This window comes from Mandrillus leucophaeus, unplaced genomic scaffold (genome assembly GCF_000951045.1).
Source record: "Mandrillus leucophaeus isolate KB7577 unplaced genomic scaffold, Mleu.le_1.0 Scaffold169, whole genome shotgun sequence".
Lineage (NCBI taxonomy): Eukaryota > Metazoa > Chordata > Mammalia > Primates > Cercopithecidae > Mandrillus > Mandrillus leucophaeus.
Genome location: NW_012101687.1, coordinates 5541551 through 5564326, shown reverse-complemented (window position 1 = coordinate 5564326; position 22776 = coordinate 5541551). Strand labels below are relative to the sequence as shown.

Sequence of the window (22776 nt, the reverse complement as noted above, 5' to 3'; positions counted from 1 at the left end):
CATCATCCGACTGCAAATGAGCACAGCCAACCCATAGAATCATAAAAAATAATGTGTCATTGCTGTACTAAGCCACTACGTTTAGGGTGGTTTGTTATGCAGCAATAGGTCTCTGACATAGGCCATGCCAAGATGTTTGAGCTTTATTCTGGAAACTATGCAGTGTAACCTGATTAGACTCATGTGTTAGAAAGATTACCTTGGCAGTACTATGGAGAGTGGCTTGGAGTGGGTCCACAGTGGAGGCCGAAGACTTGTTAGAAGACTATTGCGTTAATGGAGCTGAGAAATCTGGATGCAAACTAAGACAGTGATAGTGGGGAGGCAAAGAAGAGTCATGATAGAGGTAAAAATCAACATGATGTGTTGGACACAGTGGCTCACACCCGTAATCTCAGCATTTTGGGAGGCTGAGGCAGGCAGATCACTTGAGGTCAGGAGTTAGATACCAGCCTGGTCAACATGGTGAAACTCTGTCTCTACTAAAAATACACGAATTAGCTAGGTGTGGTGGTATGTGCCTGTAGTCCCAGCTACTCAGGAGGCTGAGGCACAAGAATCACTTGGACCTGGGAGGTGTAGGCTGTAGTGAGCCAAGATCTCACCACTGCACTCCAGCCTGGGCGACAGAGTGAGACTGTCTAAAAACAAACAAAAAAACAGGATGGTGACATAGGTTACAAAGTACAAAGGAGAAAAATGAACTAAGAATTACTCAAAGGTTTCTGGATTTGGTAAATGAGTGAATGGTCATGCCATTTTCTAAGACAGAGATTATGGGAGCAAGTGAAGGTTTGCAGTAACCCTGGAATATCCAAGTGGAGATGGACAGCAAGGAATTGTGAATACTCAATAAATATTTGATGAATAAATTACTGATTAATCTGAGTGGGTACCAAAGTGCCCTAGTCCAAGGAACTATCTTTAGATGGTTTATATGATATAAACTAAGTACTAAGTCAAGTAAGGTTTTGTGAACATGTGAACTCATGTTATTAACACTTCATTAGAATAGAAAGGAAAAGGAAAGGTAAGATTCGATGCAGTCTAGAAGTGCTGGCAAATCTGCACATTATTTAGGTCACGTGCATCAATCTGTAATTCTTAGGGAATGAAAAGTAATGTTCCTACCTGAAGTCACTATCATTTTGTAGTGTATTCAGAAGGTAAGGTGTACAACACAGGTCTTTTTCTCTGTTCTGTAGATTCTTTATATGGGTTTCCCTAACTACGTGCTAGGAAGAGTTGAGGCTATCTCCATGCTGTCAAGTGGGCATAATTGATGATATATCAGTGTAATAAGTTGCAGAGTCTACAAACACTTTTAATATGCACATGCAAATATTGACTTACCTTTGATGTTGATTAAAATAGCAAGTAAATGGCTGGGAACCAATCTCATCTTTCCAGTACTGTTGCCAATTCATGACACTTTCCAAATTCTTCTGATTTTCTCTCTTACAGGGAGGGATATAGGAGCACTAACAAAATAGAATACAGAAAGTAAACCTATTATTTTATGGAATATTGAGATATAGTCATTGTTTATAGAAAGATGGCATTATAAAGACAATAAATCTAATTTAGACCTGCCTAATTTTTAAATACAACCAAATTGAAATTACTGAACTATATTTCAAATTTCCAATTTGGCACAAGGACAGAAAGTATTCCAAATACAAAAACACAGCAAAAAATAAACTTCAGTCATTATGGTATAAGAGTATTTTATAAACAATTAGTTATCATGTAATAGCAAATTAAAAGCATAATATACTCTCTATTTTGGGGACCTGTCCATCAACAGAGGGAGGCATAAAAAAGTTTATTTTTATCCCCAGTTCCTATCTATGAACCTTGGCATTTCTCTCTTCTACCTATAACCAATAAATTCAAGCACACAGCTCTTCTCAGGATACTGCTCCTAACTGCTGAAACTCAAGTTTTCTTTTCTTACACTCTCTTGGACAACAAAATCAGTGGAAAATTTCCTTTCAAATACATCAATGTATTTTGCTAATTGATGTCTTTTCCTAGTCATGCCTCTGACAAAGTAGTTCTCTTAAAGGGGCTCTATTATTCTAAGCAATATAGATTAAGCAGAATCACACAACTGCTCTTAAGTCCAGATGTTAAAATCAACTCTCGGCATTCTAATCCATTTTCTGCAATTCAGCTTTTTACAATGATGATGATGATGATGATGATGCCAGTTTCTATTTATTGAGTGTTTGCAATACAGCAGACATTGTAATAAATGCTTAACAGGACTTATGTACTTTTTACCACCCTATAACAATTTCCATTTTATAGATGCAGACCTTGAGATTTTCGTCAACTCTACAACCACAATCAGATTCTGGTGGTCTTATCACATTGTACTCTTAGGTGTTTTACCAAGGTATCTGATATTAAGGAGCAGGCAAAAACCAAACCAAACACAACATAGAGCTTTATAGTATAATTTCAGTCACATTGTTTAATTTACAGCATACAATTATTCAACATCTCATTATTTTCTGGTAAAACTGAAATGTTTTAGCATGATGCACAAAGCTCTTCGTGATCTGGTCCCTGCCTGTCCTCACCCTTGTTTAATTCTGGGATGTAGCCATATGGATGTACTTGCTCTCCAAATCTGCCACGTGCTGTCAACCTACTTGCTTGGCACAGGCTGTTCTCTCTCCTTTTAATGCCCTTTGTTCCTAATTCTCCTTTTTTTAAGATTCAAGTTTGGTGTTACCTACTTGAGGGAACCTTCTTTTTCTTCTACCACAGTTAAGTGCCCCTCATTTGTGCTGCCATGGGACTCACGCCACGTGATATCACAGCTGGAAACACACAGTATCATACTTGTCTGTTTTATGTCAGCCTTCCCAGTTTGCTGGCGAGGTGAGAACAAGAACTGTTTTCTGTCTTTTCTATCTTTTCACACTCATGACTATGTCTGCTAACAGTGAAATGGCAAAAATGTTGGTTGAATTAGTTAATGATAACACGAGTACATTTTTATTGAAGATGATGACAATATTTTCACAGTGTTTAAACATTTTTAAAATATATAAACACATTATAAATTTTAGTAAATCTGGTTATTGTCTATTATATAGAATACATTCACAACATGTTATGCAAATGTTACTTTAACGATTGAATCACTGAATGTTTATCCTCTGCACATATAGTTCTACTTCTATTAATAACAGTAATACAAAGCTAAAAATGTCTGTGAAATTATGGATTCTGAGTTCTTCCAAAGCAGCAGCTGGATTTGGAAGCCGTGGAGACCATTAGATAGGGCTCCAGTCCTACTGTCTATTAGGTGTTAGGCTTTGGGTAAATTACTTCCCTTTTCTGGACTTCATTTTTTCAAATATGCAAAATCTCCAAAATAATTTCTAGCTCTACATTTCTATGATTCTATTCTTGGAGGTACACCAAGAAAGAACCCAGCAGAAGGCAGGACTACAAACACTGTCACAGTATTTTTCCCAGAAGAGATCCTGCCCACTGGGGAGATGGCTGGGAATCCTGACTAAGCCAACATTCCAGCCAGCAACGAGGAGGAGTGTGGTAGGTCCTTCCTTAGGGGCCAGTACTTTGCATTAGAAAAATGTTCACAAGAGGACCATGATTTTCCTATTGCTTACTTTCTCTAAGGTGTTGGATATTTTGTTTCCTTCTATTAAAATACATTTTTTTTCTGCATTATAGTCAATTAGTATATAAAGTGTGAGTAGGTGCCAATTTATTGTGCTCTTCTAGGAAGGAGAAATTTCTCAATTTGGAGGTAGAAAGTGTGAAGTGTGAAAGCCTAAAAATTCATCAGAACCCTTTTTGCAATGGGTATACTTGACACAAGAGATATACTAAGTGCATTAGGAAAGAACAATTAACCACATGTAATCAAAACAGATTTTAAATATTTGTAAGTTAACTCAGTTTGAACCCTTTGCTATTTAGTTTTTTGGGGAGAAATGGGTTTAAAAGAAATGTTTCTCTCAAATGATAACCTAAGATTTGACCAGAAGAATTACATTGACATGCTTCTGAAAAGGTCAAACAAAAGCTTTCACTGAGTGTGTAAAGTTTTGTATTAGGTATGTTGAAGTTTCATGTGAGATTAAAAAAAATATATATTCTCGCTTTTTTGGAAAGTCTGAGGTTGTGTGGATGGATTTTGGATGGAAAGTACTTTTTTACACTGGAGAAAATAACCTGAGATCAAAATTTGAGTATTCTTTTTATGCACTGCATTTTTTCCAAAAAGTTACATAGATTAAGTGATCTATACTTCTAATACTCTAGTAACTTTTTAAAACTAACATTGCCTGGAAAGAAATTTTTTTTAAGAGTTGGGGTCTTGCTCTGTGACCCAGGCTGGAGTGCAGGGGCGAGATCACAGCTAACTGCAGCCTTGAACTCTCGGGGCTCAAGCGATCCCTCTGCCTAGCCTCTTGAGTAGCTAGGACTACAGCTACTCCACCACACCCAGGTAATTTTTTATGGAGAAGGTGTCTGTCTCCTTTTGTTGTCCAAGCTGGTCTCAAACTCCTGGGCTCAATTGTCCCACCCCGGCCTCTAAGAGTATTGGGATTACAGGTGTGAGCCATCACACCTGGTCTGGAAAACTAAACTTTTTAAGGCAAACACCAAATTCTTAAAAATCATTATGGCTCCATTCCTTAAATCTTTTTCTCAACTTACGGTGAAGCCTAACTCAGATCCTCCCTAGATTCCTTCTCAATTCACTTAGTGGATCGTCGTGTCAGAATTTTTATACAGATTAGAAATTAAAGTCCAAAGCACGGTTCTGGAAAAAGAACTCGAGAACTCAATCATACAAATGCCTTTTAATTCTAGATTGTTCAAGCCTGGTCGTTTTCCAGGCTTCATAATAGTTCCACCATGAATGTCTCTCATCTGGGGAGGCACAAATAACAACCTACATGGTAACATCATCATCACAGCTAACATTTATTGACTATATGTCAAGTGTTGCATTAATTCAAACGAGCAAATATTATAATTACTTCCATTTTTGGATGAGGAAACTGAGGGACAGAAGGACTTAAGAAAACTTTCTTGGCCAGGTACCATGGCTCACACCTGTAATCCCAGGTGTGGGATTCCCAACTTTGGGAGGCTGAGGCAGGCAGATCACTTGAGGTCAGGAGTTTGAGACCAGCCTGGAGAGCAGGGTGAAACCCCATCTCTACTGAAAATACAAAAATTAGCAGGGCGTGGTGGCACACACCTATAATCCCAGCTACTCAGGAGGCTGAGGCATGAGAATCGCTTAAACCCGGGAGGCGGAGGCTGCAGTGAGCTGAGATTATGCCACTTGCACTCCAACTTGGGTGACACAGCGAGACTATCTAAAAGAAGAAGAAAATGTTCTCAAGGTCCCAATGACAAATGGAAAAGCTGGGATTCAGACTGCAGAGTGGTCCTAACTGCTGCTTTCCACATCTCTATCTTTAGGGATTCCGTCTTCTCTCTTTGGAGCTCCTGATTTAGGACAAGGAGATCCCTTGCCCTCTGCATCCCTCTCTCGGAGCACCAGTGTAGTATTTTTATTGGAATGGAAATGATGTAGTCCTCCTGAGAGCTGATGGGTCGAGGCAAGTCTGTTGCAGTCCTTTGTTTTCCTGGTACATCCTCAGAGAAATGCACTGTAAGTCTTTGCGTGTTCCCTCCTGTTTCAATTTGGCTTCAGGGTTGGTTTCTGGTGCCATGGATGTAATTTCACTTAGGTGAATTTATAGACACAATGCCTTTGGTCATGGAGGACAATAGCATTTCCTTAGAGAAATTTCTTCATATAGTTCTGACCTATTTTGTTTTTCATTTGCAAAGGCAGCATTTCCAGGCTTCTAATATCATTATTGCACAAATAACCTTCACTAGAGCCCATGTTGTTTGCTGCCTGAACTTGGATGAAGTAACTTCTTTAAATAAAATTTTAGAAAAAGATTTTTTGACTTTTGCATTCATGAACAAAGTTCATGGAACTGAGTGGGCTATCCTGACAAGTATAACATACAGTCTTCTAATGAGTTTATTAAGAAACGACACTATTGTCATGTGACATGGATTATTATTACTTAGTTTTCCATTATCTTATGTTAGGGTTTATCAAGATTTATAATAGCATTTTTATTCTGCCGACCACAATGGGATTTATATTTTAACAGACTCGTTCTTGAGTAGGTTCTTTGTGATAAGTGTCTTGAGAGGACTGCATTTCAGTCATTTGGGCAGAGTAGGCAGAATCAACTTTCTTCTATTACTGAATCATTTAAAGATTATTGCATAAATCCTGTGGTCTACTTAGTTAAATATCAGGGACTGGGTTCTCTGTTAGGAATTATCTAAGAAACAGAAATGAGGAAATTTGTTTCTCCAGTTTTTCTCTTGACTTCATTTGGTTAGGGAGGGTAGTAGTGAAAGACATAATACTAGAATGCATGTAGCTGATTAAATAACTTCCAAATAAATTTGGTTAGAAAATGAATTCTTAAAACATTATCTACTGGAAAACAGTTTTAATTATATTTTATACCATAATCCCTCATTTTCTGAACTCCTGTAAGAAATATCTGTCAGCTATCATTGTAGTTTTAGTGATACTTTTGACAATATGAGCATATAATCAGAAAAACACTGTGAAGTAAAAAGTATAACTGAGCCATTTATAAACTCCATAACAGTCAGGTGCAGTGGCTCAAGCCTGTAATCCCAACATATTGGGAGGATGAGGCAGGAGGATCACTTGAGCTGAGGAGTTCAAGACCACACTGGGCAATGAAGTGAGATCCCATCTCTACAAAATATTAAATAATTAGCCAGGCATAGTAGTGCACACCTGTAGTCACAGCTACTCAGAAAGCTGAAGTGAGAGGACTGCTTGAGACCAGGAAGTCAAGGCTGCAGTGAGCCGTGATCGCTGTACTCCAGCCTGGGAAACAGAGCGAGCTCTTATCTCAAAAACAAACAAACAAACTCCATGTTTCAAATGTTGTGGGTGCATATGTGCATGGGCACACACACACACACACATACACACACACACACACAGAGTTCTTATCAATGTAGGTTAACTGAACAAACATATATGAAATTATATGTCAGCTAAAAGACTAAATTCTAGGGCAGTCAGTCCAGAATGTACATCCATATCTGAAAGCTAAATGAAAGTAATCTTATGGAAGAATTCAGAGTTAAATAAATGGCTTAGAAAATGTGAAAAGCAAGGTTAACTAAGAACAGGAGAAGCTAAAATGAGCTCTTAGGCAAGAGTGGGCTGGGCAGAAAGAGTGGTGCCCAGCCTAGAGCAGAGATGGTCAAAGTCTGTTTCACTGATCACTTGAACTGTTTGTCAAAAAGATCCATCCTCCTGAAAGTGTGATTCATTAAGACTAGGAATCTGCATTTTCAACAGCTCTCCTGCCCTTGGAATGACAGATTTTTAGAATTGATAATTTATGCAATAAACTATTCTTGATTGCTGAGTATTGCATAGGAAACAAAGATTAGATATTACTCACTCCCTTCTCCCTCTCTCTCCGTCTCCACCTCCCCCGAAGCAAGCAGTGTAGTAATAGTAGCATATTTACAAAGTGCTTTGTGACTACAAAAGAAGACGTGAATATTTTGGCCTCCAGAGTATAAGAGAAGGCTTCACAGAAGAGATGACTTTTAATTTGTGTCTTTAAGGCTGAACAGGAATTTGCTTGTTAGAGAATGGGTTGGGAAGGTGACATCCCCAGAAGAAATGGAATGTACAGACGCTGTGTACAGAAGTTCCAGAAAGACTGAGTCATCTAATGTGCTTGGAGGACAAGGGGCATAGGAGATGGTGTTGGAAAATGCCCAAATTATCTGACCTACTATTCACTGAAGAATTACTCCTCTCTCCCTAAATGTTTCTTTGAAAAGTTGCTCACTACCTTCCAGAGAATACACCTATCCTCCAATGCATAGTTTTTTTAGTCAGAATTTATTATATATGTTGATATGACACCTGGATTTTTGGAACTGAATAATATTCACTTAACTTCTGCATTCAGGCAGACTGCTAAGGTTGGTTATATTATTAAGACTGAAAAGTTCGGCATGGCATTCCATCTTCAAAACAGTTCATTTAGTTTGAGAGTTAGAAAATAAAAACATGGCTGGGCGTGGTGGCTCACACCTGTAATCCCAGCACTTTGGGAGGCCAAGGCACATGGATCACAGGTCAGGAGTTCAAGACCAGGCTGGCCAAGATGGTGAAACTCCTTCACTACTAAAACTACAAAAATTAGCCAGGCATGGTGTCGGGAGCCTGTAATCCCAGCTACTCAGGAGGCTGAGGCAGGAGAATAATTTGAACCTGGGAGGCAGAGGTTGTAGTGAGCCGAGATTGCACCACTGCACTCCAGTCTGGGTGACAGAGTGGGACTCTGTCTCAAAAAATAAAATACAATTAAATAAAATTAAATAAAATTTAAAAAAAACCACACGATCTTTGCCAAAAATAGAAGTTGAATCTAAATAGAAGCAATCACACCAAAACAAGAAATTTTAATCTGGAAGAAGTTCAATAGCTACTAATAATTATAACAAGCATGACAGAGCCTATAAACATTTGTTTAATGACTCCTGATCAGAATTTAAAATCCTTGAGGAGATGGTCAATACTTTTTAAATTTTATTATTTTTTATTATACTTTAAGTCATGGGATACATGTGCAGAACACGCAGGTTTGTTACGTAGGCATACATATGCCATGGTGGTTTGCTGCACCCATCAACCCCTCATCTACATTAGGTATTTCTCCTAATGCCATTTCTCCCCTGGTTTCCCACTCCCCAACAGGCCCCAGTGTGTGATGTTTCCCTCCCTATGTCCCTGTGTTCTCATTGTTTAACTTCCACTTATGAGTGAGAACATGTAGTGTTTGGTTTTCTGTTCCTGTGTTAGTTTGCTGAGAATGATGGTTTCTAGCTTCATTCATGTCCTTGCAAAGGACATGAACTCATCTTTTTTTACAGCTGCATTAGTATTCCATGGTGTATATGTGCCGCATTTTCTTTATCCAGTCTATTATTGATGGGCATTTGGGTTGGTTCAGTTTTTGCTATTGTGAACAGTGCTGCAATAAACATACATGTGCATGTGTCTTTATAGAATGATTTATAATCCTTTGGCTATACACCCAGTAATGGGATTGCTGAGTCAAATGGCATGTCTGGTTCTAGATCCTTGAGGAATCACCACACTGTCTTCCGCAACAGTTGAACTAATGTACACTCTCACCAACAGTGTAAAAGCATTCCTATTTCTCCACATCCTCTCCAGTATCTGTTGTTTCCTGACTTTTTAATGATCGCCATTCTAACTGGCGTGAGATGGTATCTCATTGTGGTTTTGATTTGCATTTCTCTAATGGAGATGGTCAATACTCTTATGACGTTGACATGAAATAAAACGTTCTTAAATGTTCATGCACACATTCAGATGGCTTCACTGATGGCATTACTGGTAGCTATATTGTGTATTATAAGGCACACAAATTCAATGTATGTATGGATATATATTCAATGAAATATTTACAACCATCATTTCTGCATGAGGGGGATCAACAAGCCCTGTCTACTATAAGTCCTCTAGAACCAGTATGGTGATGATTAAAAAAATTGGTGCTTCCTATTCGTAGCAGAATATGTTTTATAAAGAGAGCTGCATTAATATACAACCCATTTCACACACTCTTACAATGTGATGTTGGCATTCCTCGATTGAGAGGTGGGGGTCTAGCTTCTCTTCCTTAGCACATAAATGAGACTGTGATTACAGCAATGATTCAGTGTGACTTCAAGGTTAGATCAGAAAAGGTGATAAGGCACCTGCTTGCATCTCTCGTGAGAATGCTCGTCCTTGGCCTCCAGACAGTATTCTACAAGGAAGCCCAAACTGGCCCATAAAGACAGATCACATGAAAGGCCTATGTGGAGAGGAACTGAGGTCCTTAGCCAACATCCAGGATCAATTGCCTGGTATGTAAGTAAATGGGCCTGCAGATAAGCCTCCATCCTCCAGCCTTTGAATTTTCCAAATGGGACCTTTGATTAATCCAAATGGATTAGAGAGAGACTATATTCTTCTCTGCGTCATTTCTAAATTTCTGACCCACAGAATTTGTGAACATAGGCCGGGTGTGGCGGCTTACACCTGTAATCCCTAAGCCTTAGGAGGCCAAGGCAGGGGGATTGCTTGAACCCAGGACTTTGAGACTAGCCAGGGCAACATAGCAAGATCCTCTATCTACAGAATATATATTTTTTAGTTAGCTGGCTGTACTGGTATATGCCTTTAGTCCTAGCTAGTCAGGAGATTGAGAGGTGAGGATAGCTTGAGCCCTGGAGTTTAAGGTTACAGTGAGCTATGATTGTGCCACTGCACTCCAGCCTGGGTGACAAAGCAAGACCCTTTCTCTAAAAAAAATAATAATAATAAATAAAAAATAAAAGTATTTGTGAACATAAAAAAAATGACTTGAGCCACAGGGATCTTTGACAGTGGCTGAGATCATAGGACATCTAGGATTAAAATAAATGGATAATCTTCTAAGGTTCTTCTTGATTTACATACCTGAAAGTATAAAAACACTTGAGGTTTGATGAAATGAAATCTATGAGGCAAAGTGATGTAAGGCAGGACTCCTCAGCCAATCCCAGGCCCAAAGCTCCTTAGAGGAAGGGTGAGGGGGCTGGTTTATACTTAAAGCCCTTGTGGTAGCACCTCAATTTGTACCTACTGAAAATCTCCTAGCCTTTCCTAGCAGAACATGCCGACATGTAGCAGAGTAGTATACAGCAGAAAGTGCAGATATTCAGAATATTATTGATCACTGGCTCTATGCTAACGCTAATCCCTGGGGACTCTAAGTACACCTGTGCTCAGAATGAGAGCTCATGGGGGTCAGAGGAAAAGGAAGTTCTGGCCCAAGTTAGTGTCATAATAGGCCCAGGGAGTCCATGAAGTCTCTTATGATTGTTCCTACAGATCCTGAAAGTATAGCGTCTTCATATTTTGGAGGAAACATATACTGACACTTGGGATTGCTTCTCTGATCTGTATACTGAGTAACCCAGAATCTGCCAGCTTTCAGTGGCAACCAGAGCAGGAAAACCTGCTGAAGGCTACAGAGCAGGAAGCTGTCTCAATTCATCTCTATGGCTCAGTGGCTTCAATAATAAACAAGAGTCTGTGATAGATCAGGGGATATATGGAGCCCAGAGAGAGCCCTGATGGTATAAAGCAAACCCATGCTTTCTTTGGCAAATGACTATTCTCCTTTTGAGAAACAAGTGGTTTGTTACTGGGTCTCAGTAGGGTCTGAATGCCTGACCATGCAACATCAATTTACCATTGGACCCACTGTACACTGGGCTATTTTGACTCACTAAAACATAAAGCTGGGGTTTACAAGGCTGAAGCAGGACTTGCTGGCAAATAAATTTCAGAAGCAAATGGTTCACATTCCCAAGGCACCTTCTCTTTTTATACTAGCACCTGCCCCAACTTGTGATAATATGCAGTTGTTAATCTGGGTTGGTTTTCCTCATACTGGGATATACAGACTCCAAGGAATACTCTGCAGTGTGCCAGGAGGTACTTAAAGCCTATGATCACTTTTGATGGATGAGAAAATTTGAGCTCATTGAGCATAACTTTGGGCAGAACATCTGATTGTTTATTTCTCTTCAAAGAAATGATGGAGGTATAGTCCTACAGTATTTTATGGACACTGGTTAACAAATAGTAAACTTGTTTCAAGTAACATGATTAGAGCGTGTTAAATCCTCAAAAACAGAACTCTGATCTATACGTAGGCCTACAAATTCTACTTCCCATTTACCCATTCTCAGAAAGCTATTTGAGGATGTACTCCATCAAAACAAAGGAATAAATTAAGAATAAGAGGAAGGCATGGGATCAAGGAAACAAGGTACTCAACACAAGAAAGATGCAGCAGGCCTAAGGTGCATTCAATTCAGTATGAGAAGTAGGCAGATGGTGTCTCACGAAATTTTTATTTGATCTTATTTTTTTTACACAGGGTCTCACTGTGCCACCCAGGCTGAAGTGCAGTGGTGTGAACTTGGCTCACTGAAGCCTCAACCTCTCAGGCTCAAGTGATCTTTCTGCCGTAGCCCCCCGAGTAGCCGCGACTAGAGGCACATGCTACCATGCCCAGCTAATTCTTCTATTTTTTGTAGAGACAGAGTCTCAATACGTTGCCCAGGCTGGTCACAAATTCTCGGGCTCAAGGGATCTGCCTGCCTCAGCCTCCCAAAGTGCTGGGATTACAGGTGTGAGCCACCACGCCTGGCCAAGAAATGTTTAAAAAGAGTGAGAGAAATGTGGAACTAAGTGACTACCTATTGAGAATGGCCATATGACAAACAGTATACAAATGGGTTTTACAATTCTGTAGGAGAATTTTGGAAAAATAAGAGAAAGGTACACAGGAAAGTAAGAAAATAAAAAAGGGAGATGATTCTTAGCTCAAGGAAAATAAAAAGTTATAGAAGTGAACAGTACTTTACATAGCTAAAATAAGTTGAGCACTCAATATTAATTTACCCAAAAATTATGATAGAATCACATTTATTTAAAGAATAAAGAGAGGACAATGGGGTGGGATGGTGTGGTGTAAGAAAGCTAAGTCCATATAATCCATCATAGGCGGTCAACAGTATCTCAACTGCATTCATCAGAAAACCTATTGTTTAGAAACACAGAGGTAAAACCCAGAAAAAGAAAAGCCATAAAAATAGTTAAAAACAGTTATCTCTGGGTGACACAAGGGTTTGGAGCAGTGGAGTACTACCCTCTACCCTCAGATAAAAGTAGGGTGCAATTTGATTTTCAAAACTATGTTCTAATAACAAGGGCAAACATTCACTGAACACTTACCATATGCAAGGAACTATCCTAGGTGCTTTCCATATATTAACTCATTATTCCTCATAACCCAAGGAGACAGGCACTATTATATTATAATCCTCGTTTTACAGGTGAGGGAGCTGAGGCACATCTGAAGTCACACTGCTATGTTAATTAAAAATTTATAATCAAGACATACAAATGGCAAATGGGCATATGAAAAGGTACTCAATATCATTGATGATCAGAGAAATGCAAATCAAAACTACAATGAGATATCGTCTCACCCCAGTTAAAATGGCTTTTAGCCAAAAGACAGACAATAACAAATGCTGGCAAGGATGTGGAGAAAAGGGAACCCTTGTACACTCTTGGTGGGAGTGTAAATTAGTACAACCACTAGGGAGAACAGTTTGGAGAACAGCTCTCCAAACTGTTTTGGAGAACTGTTTTCCAGTTTAGTTACTCAAAAAACTAAAAATATAGCTACCATCTGATTCAGCAATCCCACTGCTGGGTATATACCCAAAAGAAAAGCAATCAGTATATTGAAGAAATGTCTGCACTCCTGTGTTTGTTGTAGCACTGTTTACAATAGGTAAGATTTGGAAGCAACCTAAGTGTCCATCAACAGATGAATGGATAAAGAAAATAAGGTACATATATACAACAGAGTACTATTGAGCTATGAAAAAGAATGAGATCCCATCATTTGCAACATCATGGATGGAACTGGAGATCATTAAGTTAAGTGAAATAAGCAAGGCATAGAAAGACAATAGTCACATATTCTCACTTATTTGAGAGATCTAAAAATCAAAACAATTGAACTCATGGACAGAGAGAGTAGAAGGATGGTTACCAGAAGGTAGGAAGGGTAGTGGAGGGCTGTAGGGGAGATGGGGATGGTTAATGAGAACAAAAAATACAAATAAAAAGAATGAACAAGACCTACTATTTGATAGCACAGTAGGGTGACTATAGTCCATAATAACTTAATTGTACATTTTAAAATAACTTAAAGAGTATAACTGGATTGTTTGTAACTCAAAGGATAAATGCTTGAGGGGAGATTCCCCATTCTCCATGATGTGCTTATGTCACATTGCATGCCTGCATCAAAACTCATCTCATGTACCTCATAAATATATATATCTACTATATATCCACAAAAATTAAAACAATTAAAAACAAAAACAAAAAACTGCAGGCACAGTGACTCACTTGAGGTCAGGAGTTCGAGACCAGCCTGACTAACATGGTGAAACCCCGTCTGTACTAAAAATACAAAATTAGCTGGGCATGGTGGTGCACGACTGTAATCCCAGCTACTTGGGAGGCTGAGGCAGGAGAATTGCTTGAACCTGGGAGAAGGAGGTTGCAGTGAGCCAAGACTGCACCACCGCACTCTAGCCTGGGCAACAAGAGCAAAACTCTGTCTCACTAAAACAACAACAACAACAACAACAACAAAAAGACGAACCAGTGAGTCACCGATGAAGAAATAAAATGGCCCACAAACATGTGATGAAATGTTCAAGCAAACTAGATACCAAAGGTGCTGGCAAAATTAAACTGCTAAAAATGAAAATCACAGCCAATATCCTGTACAGACAGGTATCTGCAAAAATAGGTTCTTTCACACACAGCTGTTGGAATTATACCTTTTTATTACTTATTTAGTATAATTTGGAAATATATGATAAAAAGCTTAAGAAAGCAATAAACTTTGTTCCCCTCCAAAAAAAAATAATAATAAAAATAAAGCATGACAGACACACAACGTAAAAATGCAAACAGTCGGAAAGGTCACAAAATGAAATGTCTCCCTCTGACTGAATCTTACCCCAGGCAGTTATGCTTAACAGTCATTGTGCATTCTTCCAGATGTTCTCTATACTCTATGTTAATAAGAATGTGAGCACACTCTTCTGTTTATTGCTTTGTTCTTTCACTAACCAAAGTATCTTAGTGCTCTCACGTGTGCAGATAGAGGTCTCATTCTCTTGAATGCTCACTACATAGTTGTATCAAAATTTATCAATTGGTCTTCTAATGAAAAACATTATAGAAGTTTCTAGCCTTTTGCAATTGCAAACAAAACAGCAACAAACTTCCTTGTACCAGCATCTATGCACACGTGTGTGAGAACAGGAATAAAAGCTGACATATATTTTCAAAAATTGTAATTATGGTATTCCAAAGAAATTGCATGAGTTGCTCTTCCACCAGAAGTTCATGAGAGCACCTTTCCCCATCTCCTTAAAAAAACAAAATAAAACAAAACAAAAAAACAAAAACAAAACAGAAACAAACAAATAAAAAGGCAACAATTAAAGTTTTCTGATGGTGAAACTTACATTTTTAAGTGAATGTTTCTTTTCTGCAAATTGACCATCCATGATCTTTGCCTATCTTGGTCATTTTCTCATTGTTGTTTAAGAGTCTTTATATAGTTAAAAAAAAAAAAAATTGTCTCACAATCCCAATATCCCTCCTCATTTTTCCTGTCTTTATTTGTGGTACATTTACTACATAAAAAATTTAATTTTTATGAAATCAATCTGTGAAAATTTATATAATTAGACCCACTTTGAAGACAGACCCCATTATCTATAAAAACATATATTGTAATCTCTGAAACAAGATCTCCACTATCACATTGCCTCAGACTTACAAAATGAGGCATGTGACTGTCTGAAAAAGGTTTTTAGAAAACAGAGATAAGCAAAAATAAAATTTAGAAACCTCTGATACCTCCATCACTGAGATTAATAATTTCACTTTGGATTTTAAGTAAATATTCTTAACAGAAGCTGTCCTATAATTTTCATCCGTATATATATGTTACTATAGGTTTTTGTTTCAATGTATTCATAAAATTATGAAAAGCATTTGGAAGTTTTCCTTATTTCTGTTTCTCTGGCATAGTTTAAAGTAGGATTGAAGTTATCTGTTTTCACAGAGTTGACCTGGAAGCATTTACGGTTGTAGTTCGTTGACAGTTTTCTCCATTTCCTCTATGGCAATTGGTCTGTTTTTTAGAAATCTCTACGGAATGTTTTATTTGGGAAGTTTATGTTATTCTAGAGAATCATTATCTCATCCTATGAGTTCAAATTTATCGGCACAGAATTGATCAAAGTATTCACTTGAAGTTCATTTAACTTTTCCTGTATTTGTGGTTGTTTCCTCATTTTCGTTTCTAATTTTGTATTTTTGAAGAACATTTATTTGGCAATTAAACTTGCTGAGGATTCATTACTGAATTTATCTTTCCAAAAATAAAGACAATTCGGCACTCACTGAAGATGCTCAGCATATTTTCAATGGGAATTTTGAAGCCCTGAAAAATTTCAAGGCTATAAATTTGTGCTATTAATTTTCTATCCAACTCTTATGCAAAATCAAATGTATGTTCATTAAAAACACTGAAGCGAAAGGTGTTTGATATTAACCAGAAAAAAATATTCAGTACATCACAGGGACATGGGAGATAAAGCTAGATGAAAGAAAGCTCAGCAGATTGAGGAGGAAGATGCTATCTCAAATCTAAGAGTGAATGCACCCCACCACAACACTGTGTGATGTCCTCCAGAGACTACCGAAAAGAAAGCTCCAACCCAGCAGGGGTTTTGTGAATCAGACTGCATTCACAGCAGTTAGGATCGTGCCTGTAACGTGGCAGATACTCAATAAACATTTGTTGAACTAACAATTCTAAAGTTTGTGACAAAGTCTCTAAACTCTGTCCTCATCTGTGAAATTCTCCCCGCTTGACACCTCAGTAATTACAAATACAAATACCAAGATGTATTTATTCCAGAAGTATTTATCAATAATATTTGCTTAGAACATTATCTATATCAACTATAGTCCTCAGCTTGTGAAGGTTTCTTGATCAAGAGGTTAAGTGACTGACCTATAGATGTTCACCTTTAAATAAGAACAATCTGGATTCAGGCACATGGGCCTTTTCTTTCTTCTTTCTTTTTTCTTTTTTTTTTTTTTTTTGAGACAGGGTCTCGCTGTGTTGCTCAGGCTGGAGTACAGTGGCATAGTCATAGCTCACTGTAACCTTAAACTCCTGGGCTCAAGCGATCCTACCGTCTTGCTAGAACTACAGGTGTGTACCACCACACCTAGCTAATTAAAAAAAAAAATTGTTTCAGAGACAAGAGTTTCACTATGTTGTCTAGGCTGGTCTCAAACTCTTCTTCTCAAACTTTCTTTTCATCTTGGCTTCTTAAAAAGTGTTGGGACTACAGGCATGAGCCACTACACTTACACTGGTCTTTTCCATTATACCAGGTAGCTTCTCAAATGTCTATGTGCCCAGTTCTGTCCTAGACTCTGTTAGTGAATCCTGAGATGTTTTGGTCATTCATTATCGTGGTGACTTAAGTTGGGATGGGAGAGATGGGTATTTAAGTAAAACAGCATGGTTTTGTAAGAAGGTAGTTTCATCCTCAATACGTCGATCCTCTCCATTGTAATATTTAGTCTCTTGTGTTTCACAGAGCATTTATTTTAAAGTAACTGTTCTCAGTTTTCTCTCATAAAAATAAGCCTTCTTTATTGGAGAAATTTAGAAGCTACAGGTGGTCAAAAAAATATTAATGGTGTGTAGTTTTCCATTTTGTCATTTATCTTTGATCTTTGTATATAGTCTTTTTTCATATAAAAATTTTAAATTTACATGAACACAATAGGGTCTTGCAGATGGAATTAGTTAAGATGAGGTCACAATGGATTAGAGTAGGCTCTAAATTCAATAACTGGTGTTTTTTGTTTGTTTGTTTTGAGATGTTGTTTTGTCACTCAAGGCTGGAGTGCAGTGGCACGATCTTGGCTCACTGCAACCTCTGCCCCCTGGGTTCAAGTGATTCTCCTGCCTCAGCCTCCTGAGTAGCTGGGGTTATAGGCGCGTACCACCAAGCCTAGCTAATTTTTATGTTTTTAGGAGAGACAGGGTTTCACCATGTTGGCCAGGCTGGTCTCAAACTCCTGGCCTCAAGTAATCCACCCAATTTGTTGTTATTTGTAATCCTCCCAAAGTGTTGGGATTACAGGTGTGAGCCACCCCACCTGGCTGTACTGGTGTTTTTATAAGAGAAAGAAGAGAGGGATACGGAGACACATACAGAAGGAAGAAGGCCATGTGAAGACAGAGGCAGCAACTGGAGTGATGCGACTGCAGGCCAAGGAATGCCAAGGATTGCAGGCAACAACCATCGCTAGGAAAAGGCAAGGAAGGCTGTTTTTCCAGAGCCTTCAGGGGAGCATGGACCTGTTTGATTTTGGACTTACAGACTTCAGAACTGTGGACAAATAAATCTCTGTTGGGTTAAGCCACCCAGTTTGTAGTACTTTGTTATGGCAGCCCTAAGAACCTAACACATGTATTTTTCAGGATTTTGATATGCATCTCCAAGTTGACATGCAATTGCTCCTGCAATATGTTGCCACCAGCAGTGCACGAGACTGCCCACATCCCCATATTGCTACCAATTTAATATTTACCAACTTGATAGGCAGAAAAGGTATCTCAACATTGCATTAATTAATATTTATTTTTTCCCCTTAGCTTTATTGAAGTATACTTGACAAACATAAATTGTACATATTTAAAGTGATGTTTTGATATATGTGTACATTGTGAAACAACTGCCACAATCGAATTAGCACGTCTATCACCTTACGTAGTTATGATCTGATTAGTACAGTCCTGTGCTGAATAATGAACGTCATTTCAGTCAATGACAACCTGCATATATGACGGTGGTCTCATGAGATTATAATACTGTATTTTTACTCTACCTTTTCTATGTTTAGATACACAAATACCATTGTTTTACAATTGCCTACAGTATTCAGTTCACTTATATGTACAGGTTTGTAGCCTAGGAGCAACAGGCTATATCATATAGCCTGGGTGTGTAGTAGGCTATGCTATATAGGTTTGTGTAACTACACTCTATGATGTTCGCAGCACAAAAACACCTTAAACAATGAATGACTGTATTTCTTTTGATTTTTAGTGAGATAGCACATATTTTTCATGTTGTTATTTGTAATTCTTCACTGCACTGCCTACACATGTTCACGCCTAGTATTTTACTGAAGAGATGGTCTTTTATTGCTAAAAGTACTTCATATGTTGACTTTTGAATCATTTCCCTACCATGTTGCAAACATTTGTCCAAATTTATCATTTTTTGTTCAATTATAATGTTCAAAAAAATGTGTAAGTTTTCCCTCATTATGTCATTAATCAGTGTATTCCTTTATGATTTCCGTCCTTGCTACTATGTTTAGAAGAGCTTTGCCCACCCCACATATATAATATTAATGTATAAAATATACATTTACCCAAATTTTATTTAGTACTTTCATAATTTATTTCTGTACCTTTAAAATTTTATTCCATCAAAACTAAAATTTTAATTTTAATTAAATGTATATTTTTAACCATTTTCCAAATAACATTTTGATGATTCCTAACATTTTCCAAACAAGTTTTTAAATTTAGAAAATTAGTTTTTAAAATATATTTCCAAAAAATAATAGGCAGTTTTAACATCACTTACTGAATAATACATTGCTTTACAAGTTATTTGAAATGCCAAAATTTGCAAAGCAATCATTCATTATTATGAATGATTGGGCAAGAGATTTACTGAAATATAATTCACATACCATCCAATTCACCCATTTAAAGTATACAATGGTTTTTAGTAGATTGCACAGAGGTGTGCAACAATCATCACAATCAATTTTAGAATGTTTTCATCACACCAAAAAGACCCTTATACCCTTTAGCTGTCATTCCCAATCTTCCCATGCCTTCTAGCTTTAGGCAACCACTAATCTACTTTCAGTCTCTATAGATTTCCTTCCTTATTCTGGACATTTCATGTAAATGGATTCACATAACGTGTATTTTTTTTGTGGCTGGCTTCCTATACTTACCACATTTTCAGAGTTCATCCATATTGTATTAACACTTCATTCTTTTTATAGCCAAGTAATTTTCCATTGTATGAATTAGCATATTTCATTTAGCCATTCATCAGTTTATGGATGTTTGGTTTGTTTCCGCCTTTCAGCTATTATGAATAATGCTGCTATGAAGAGTCATGTACAAAGTTTCTGCATGGACATGTTTTCATTTCTCTTGGATATATAACTAGGAAGAAGTTGCTTGGTCATATGGTAACTGTTTAGCTTTTTGAGGAACTGTCAAACTGTTTTCCAAAGTGGCTGTATCTTTTTCATTCTTACATTCTTGTGTGAAGATTCCAATTTATTTTGACAACACTTGTTATTGCCTTTTTTACAGCCATTGTAATGGATCTGGAGTGGTATCTCATTGGGGTTTTGATTTTCATTTCCCTAATGACTAAAAATGTCAAACATTTTTCATGGGCTCATTGGCCATTTGTATACCTTCTTGGGGAAAAAAAAAAACTATTCACATCCTTTGCCCACTTTTAAATTGGATTATTTGTCTTGTGTTGTAAGCATTCTTTATTTTTTTTTTGGTACTAGGCCCTTATCAGACACATTATTTGCAAATATTTTCTTTCTTTCATGGTTGTCTTTTCATTTTATTGATGGCGTCCCTTGAAGCACAAATGTTTTTAATTTTAATTAAGTCCAATGTATCTATTTGTCCTTTAGTTGCTTGTGCTTTTGGTATCATATTCAAGCATTAAAGTTTTAGTACTTATATTTAGGTCTCCGATCCATTATTTTAATGTGCAATCAGAGTTCAACTTCATTCCTTGGCATGTGGATATTCAGTCGTTCAAGCGCCACTGGTTGAAAAGACTGTTCTTTCCCTATTGAATGCTCTTGACACTCTTGTCAAAAATCAACTGTCCATAATGTATAGGCTTTTTTCTTTTTTTGGACTCTCAGTTCTATTCCATAGGTTGGTAGGTCCATTCTTATTCAGTATCACACAGTCCTGAGTACTGTACCTTTGCTGTATAGACACACTTCGTTTTACTGCTTGCTTTATTGCGTTTTGCAGATATTGCATTCTTTTACAAATGGAAGGTTTGTGGCAACCCTGAGAACAAGTCCATTGGCACCATTTTTTCCAACAGCATGCACTCACTTCATGTCTCTGTACTACATTTTGGTAATTCTCAAGTATTTCAAACTTTTTCATGATTATTTTATCTGTTATGGTGATCTGTGATCAGAAATCTTTGATGTTACTATTATAATTGCTTTGGGGATGCCACAAACCATGCCCATATGAGGGCAAACTTAACCGATGAATGTGTGAGTGTTTCTAAGTGCTCCACCAACCAGCTGTTCCTTTGTCTCTCTACCTCTCCTGGGGTCTCTCTATTCCTGAAACAAAACAATATTAAAATTAGGCCAATTAATACCTCTACAATGGCCTCTAAGGGTTCGAGTGAAAGGACGAGTCGTCATCTCTCACTCTAAATTAAAAACCAGAAATGACTAAGCTTAGTCAGGAAGGCACGTCAAAAGCTGAGACAGGCTGAAAGGTAGGCCTCTTCTGCCAAACAGTCAAGTTGTGAATGCTGAGGAAAAGTTTCTGCAAAAAAATTCAAAGTGCTACCCTAGTGAACACACGAATGATAAGAAAGTGAAACAGCCTTATTGCTGATATGGAGAAAGGTTGAGTGGTCTGGATAGAGGATCAAACCAGCCACAACATTTCTTTAAGCCAAAGCCTAATCCAGAGCAATGCTCTAACTCTCTTTAATTTTACGAAGGCTGACAAAAGCGAGGAAGCTACAGAAGAAAAGTATTAAGCTAACAGAGGTTGGTTCATGAGGTTTATGAAAAGAAGCCATCTTCATAACATAAAAGTGCAAAACGGGTCGGGCATGGTGGCTCATGCCTGTAATCCCAGCACTTTGAAGGGAGAGGAGGGTGGATCACTTGAGCGAATTCAAGACCAGCTTGGGCAACATGGGCAAACCCCACCTCTACAAAAAATACAAACATTAGCCGGGTGTGGTAGAGGGCACCTGTGGTCCTAGCTACTTGGGAGGCTGAGGTGGGAGGATGGCTTGAGCTTGGGGTGGAGGTTGTAGTGAGCAAAGATCACACCACTGCACCCCAGCCTGGGTGACAGTCAGACCTTGTCTCAAAAAGAAAAAAAAGTGCAAAGTGAAGCAGCAAGTGCTCATGTAGAAGCTGCAAGTTATCTAGAAGATCTAGCTAAGATAATTTATAAAGGTGGCTACACTAAACAACAGATTTTCAACATGGATGAAGCAGCCCTCTATTGGAAGAAGACCTAGGACTTTCATAGCTAGAAAGTCCAGGCTTCAAAGTTTCAAAGAACAGGCTGACTCTTGTTAGGGGCTAGCGTAGCTGGTGACTTTAAGTTGAAGCCAATGCTCATTTACCATTCCAAAAATCCTACAGCCCTTAAAAATTATGCTAAGTCTCCTCTGCCTGTGCTGTAGAAATGGAACAAGAAAGCCTGGGTAACAGTACATCAGTTTACAGCATGGTTTACTGAGTATTTAAAGCCCACTGTTGAGACGTACTGTTCAGAAAAAAAGATTCCTTTCAAAATATTACTGCTAATTGATAGTGCACCTCATCACCCAAGAGCTCTGATGGAGATGAATGAGGAGATTAATGTTGTTTTCAAGCCTGCTAACATGACATCCATTCTGCAGCCCATGGATCAGGGATTAAGTTCAACTTTCACGTCTTATTATTTAAAAAATACACTTTGGGCTGGGTGTCGTGGCTCACACTTGTAATCCCAGCACTTTGGGAGGCCGAGATGGGTGAATCACTTCAGGTCAGGAGTTCAAGACCAGCCTGGCCAA

At 38.0% G+C, this 22776-nt stretch overlaps 1 protein-coding gene across 1 annotated transcript in view; it reads right to left on the bottom strand.

The window, feature by feature from the left end:
* KCNMB4 (potassium channel subfamily M regulatory beta subunit 4) overlaps window positions 1-22776 on the bottom strand; it is a 65787-nt gene that overhangs the window by 30375 nt on the left and 12636 nt on the right. The window contains exon 2 of the mRNA XM_011976636.1: window positions 1354-1481. Within this exon, the coding sequence (XP_011832026.1) occupies window positions 1354-1481 (128 nt within the window). The remainder of the gene's footprint in view (window positions 1-1353; window positions 1482-22776) is intronic.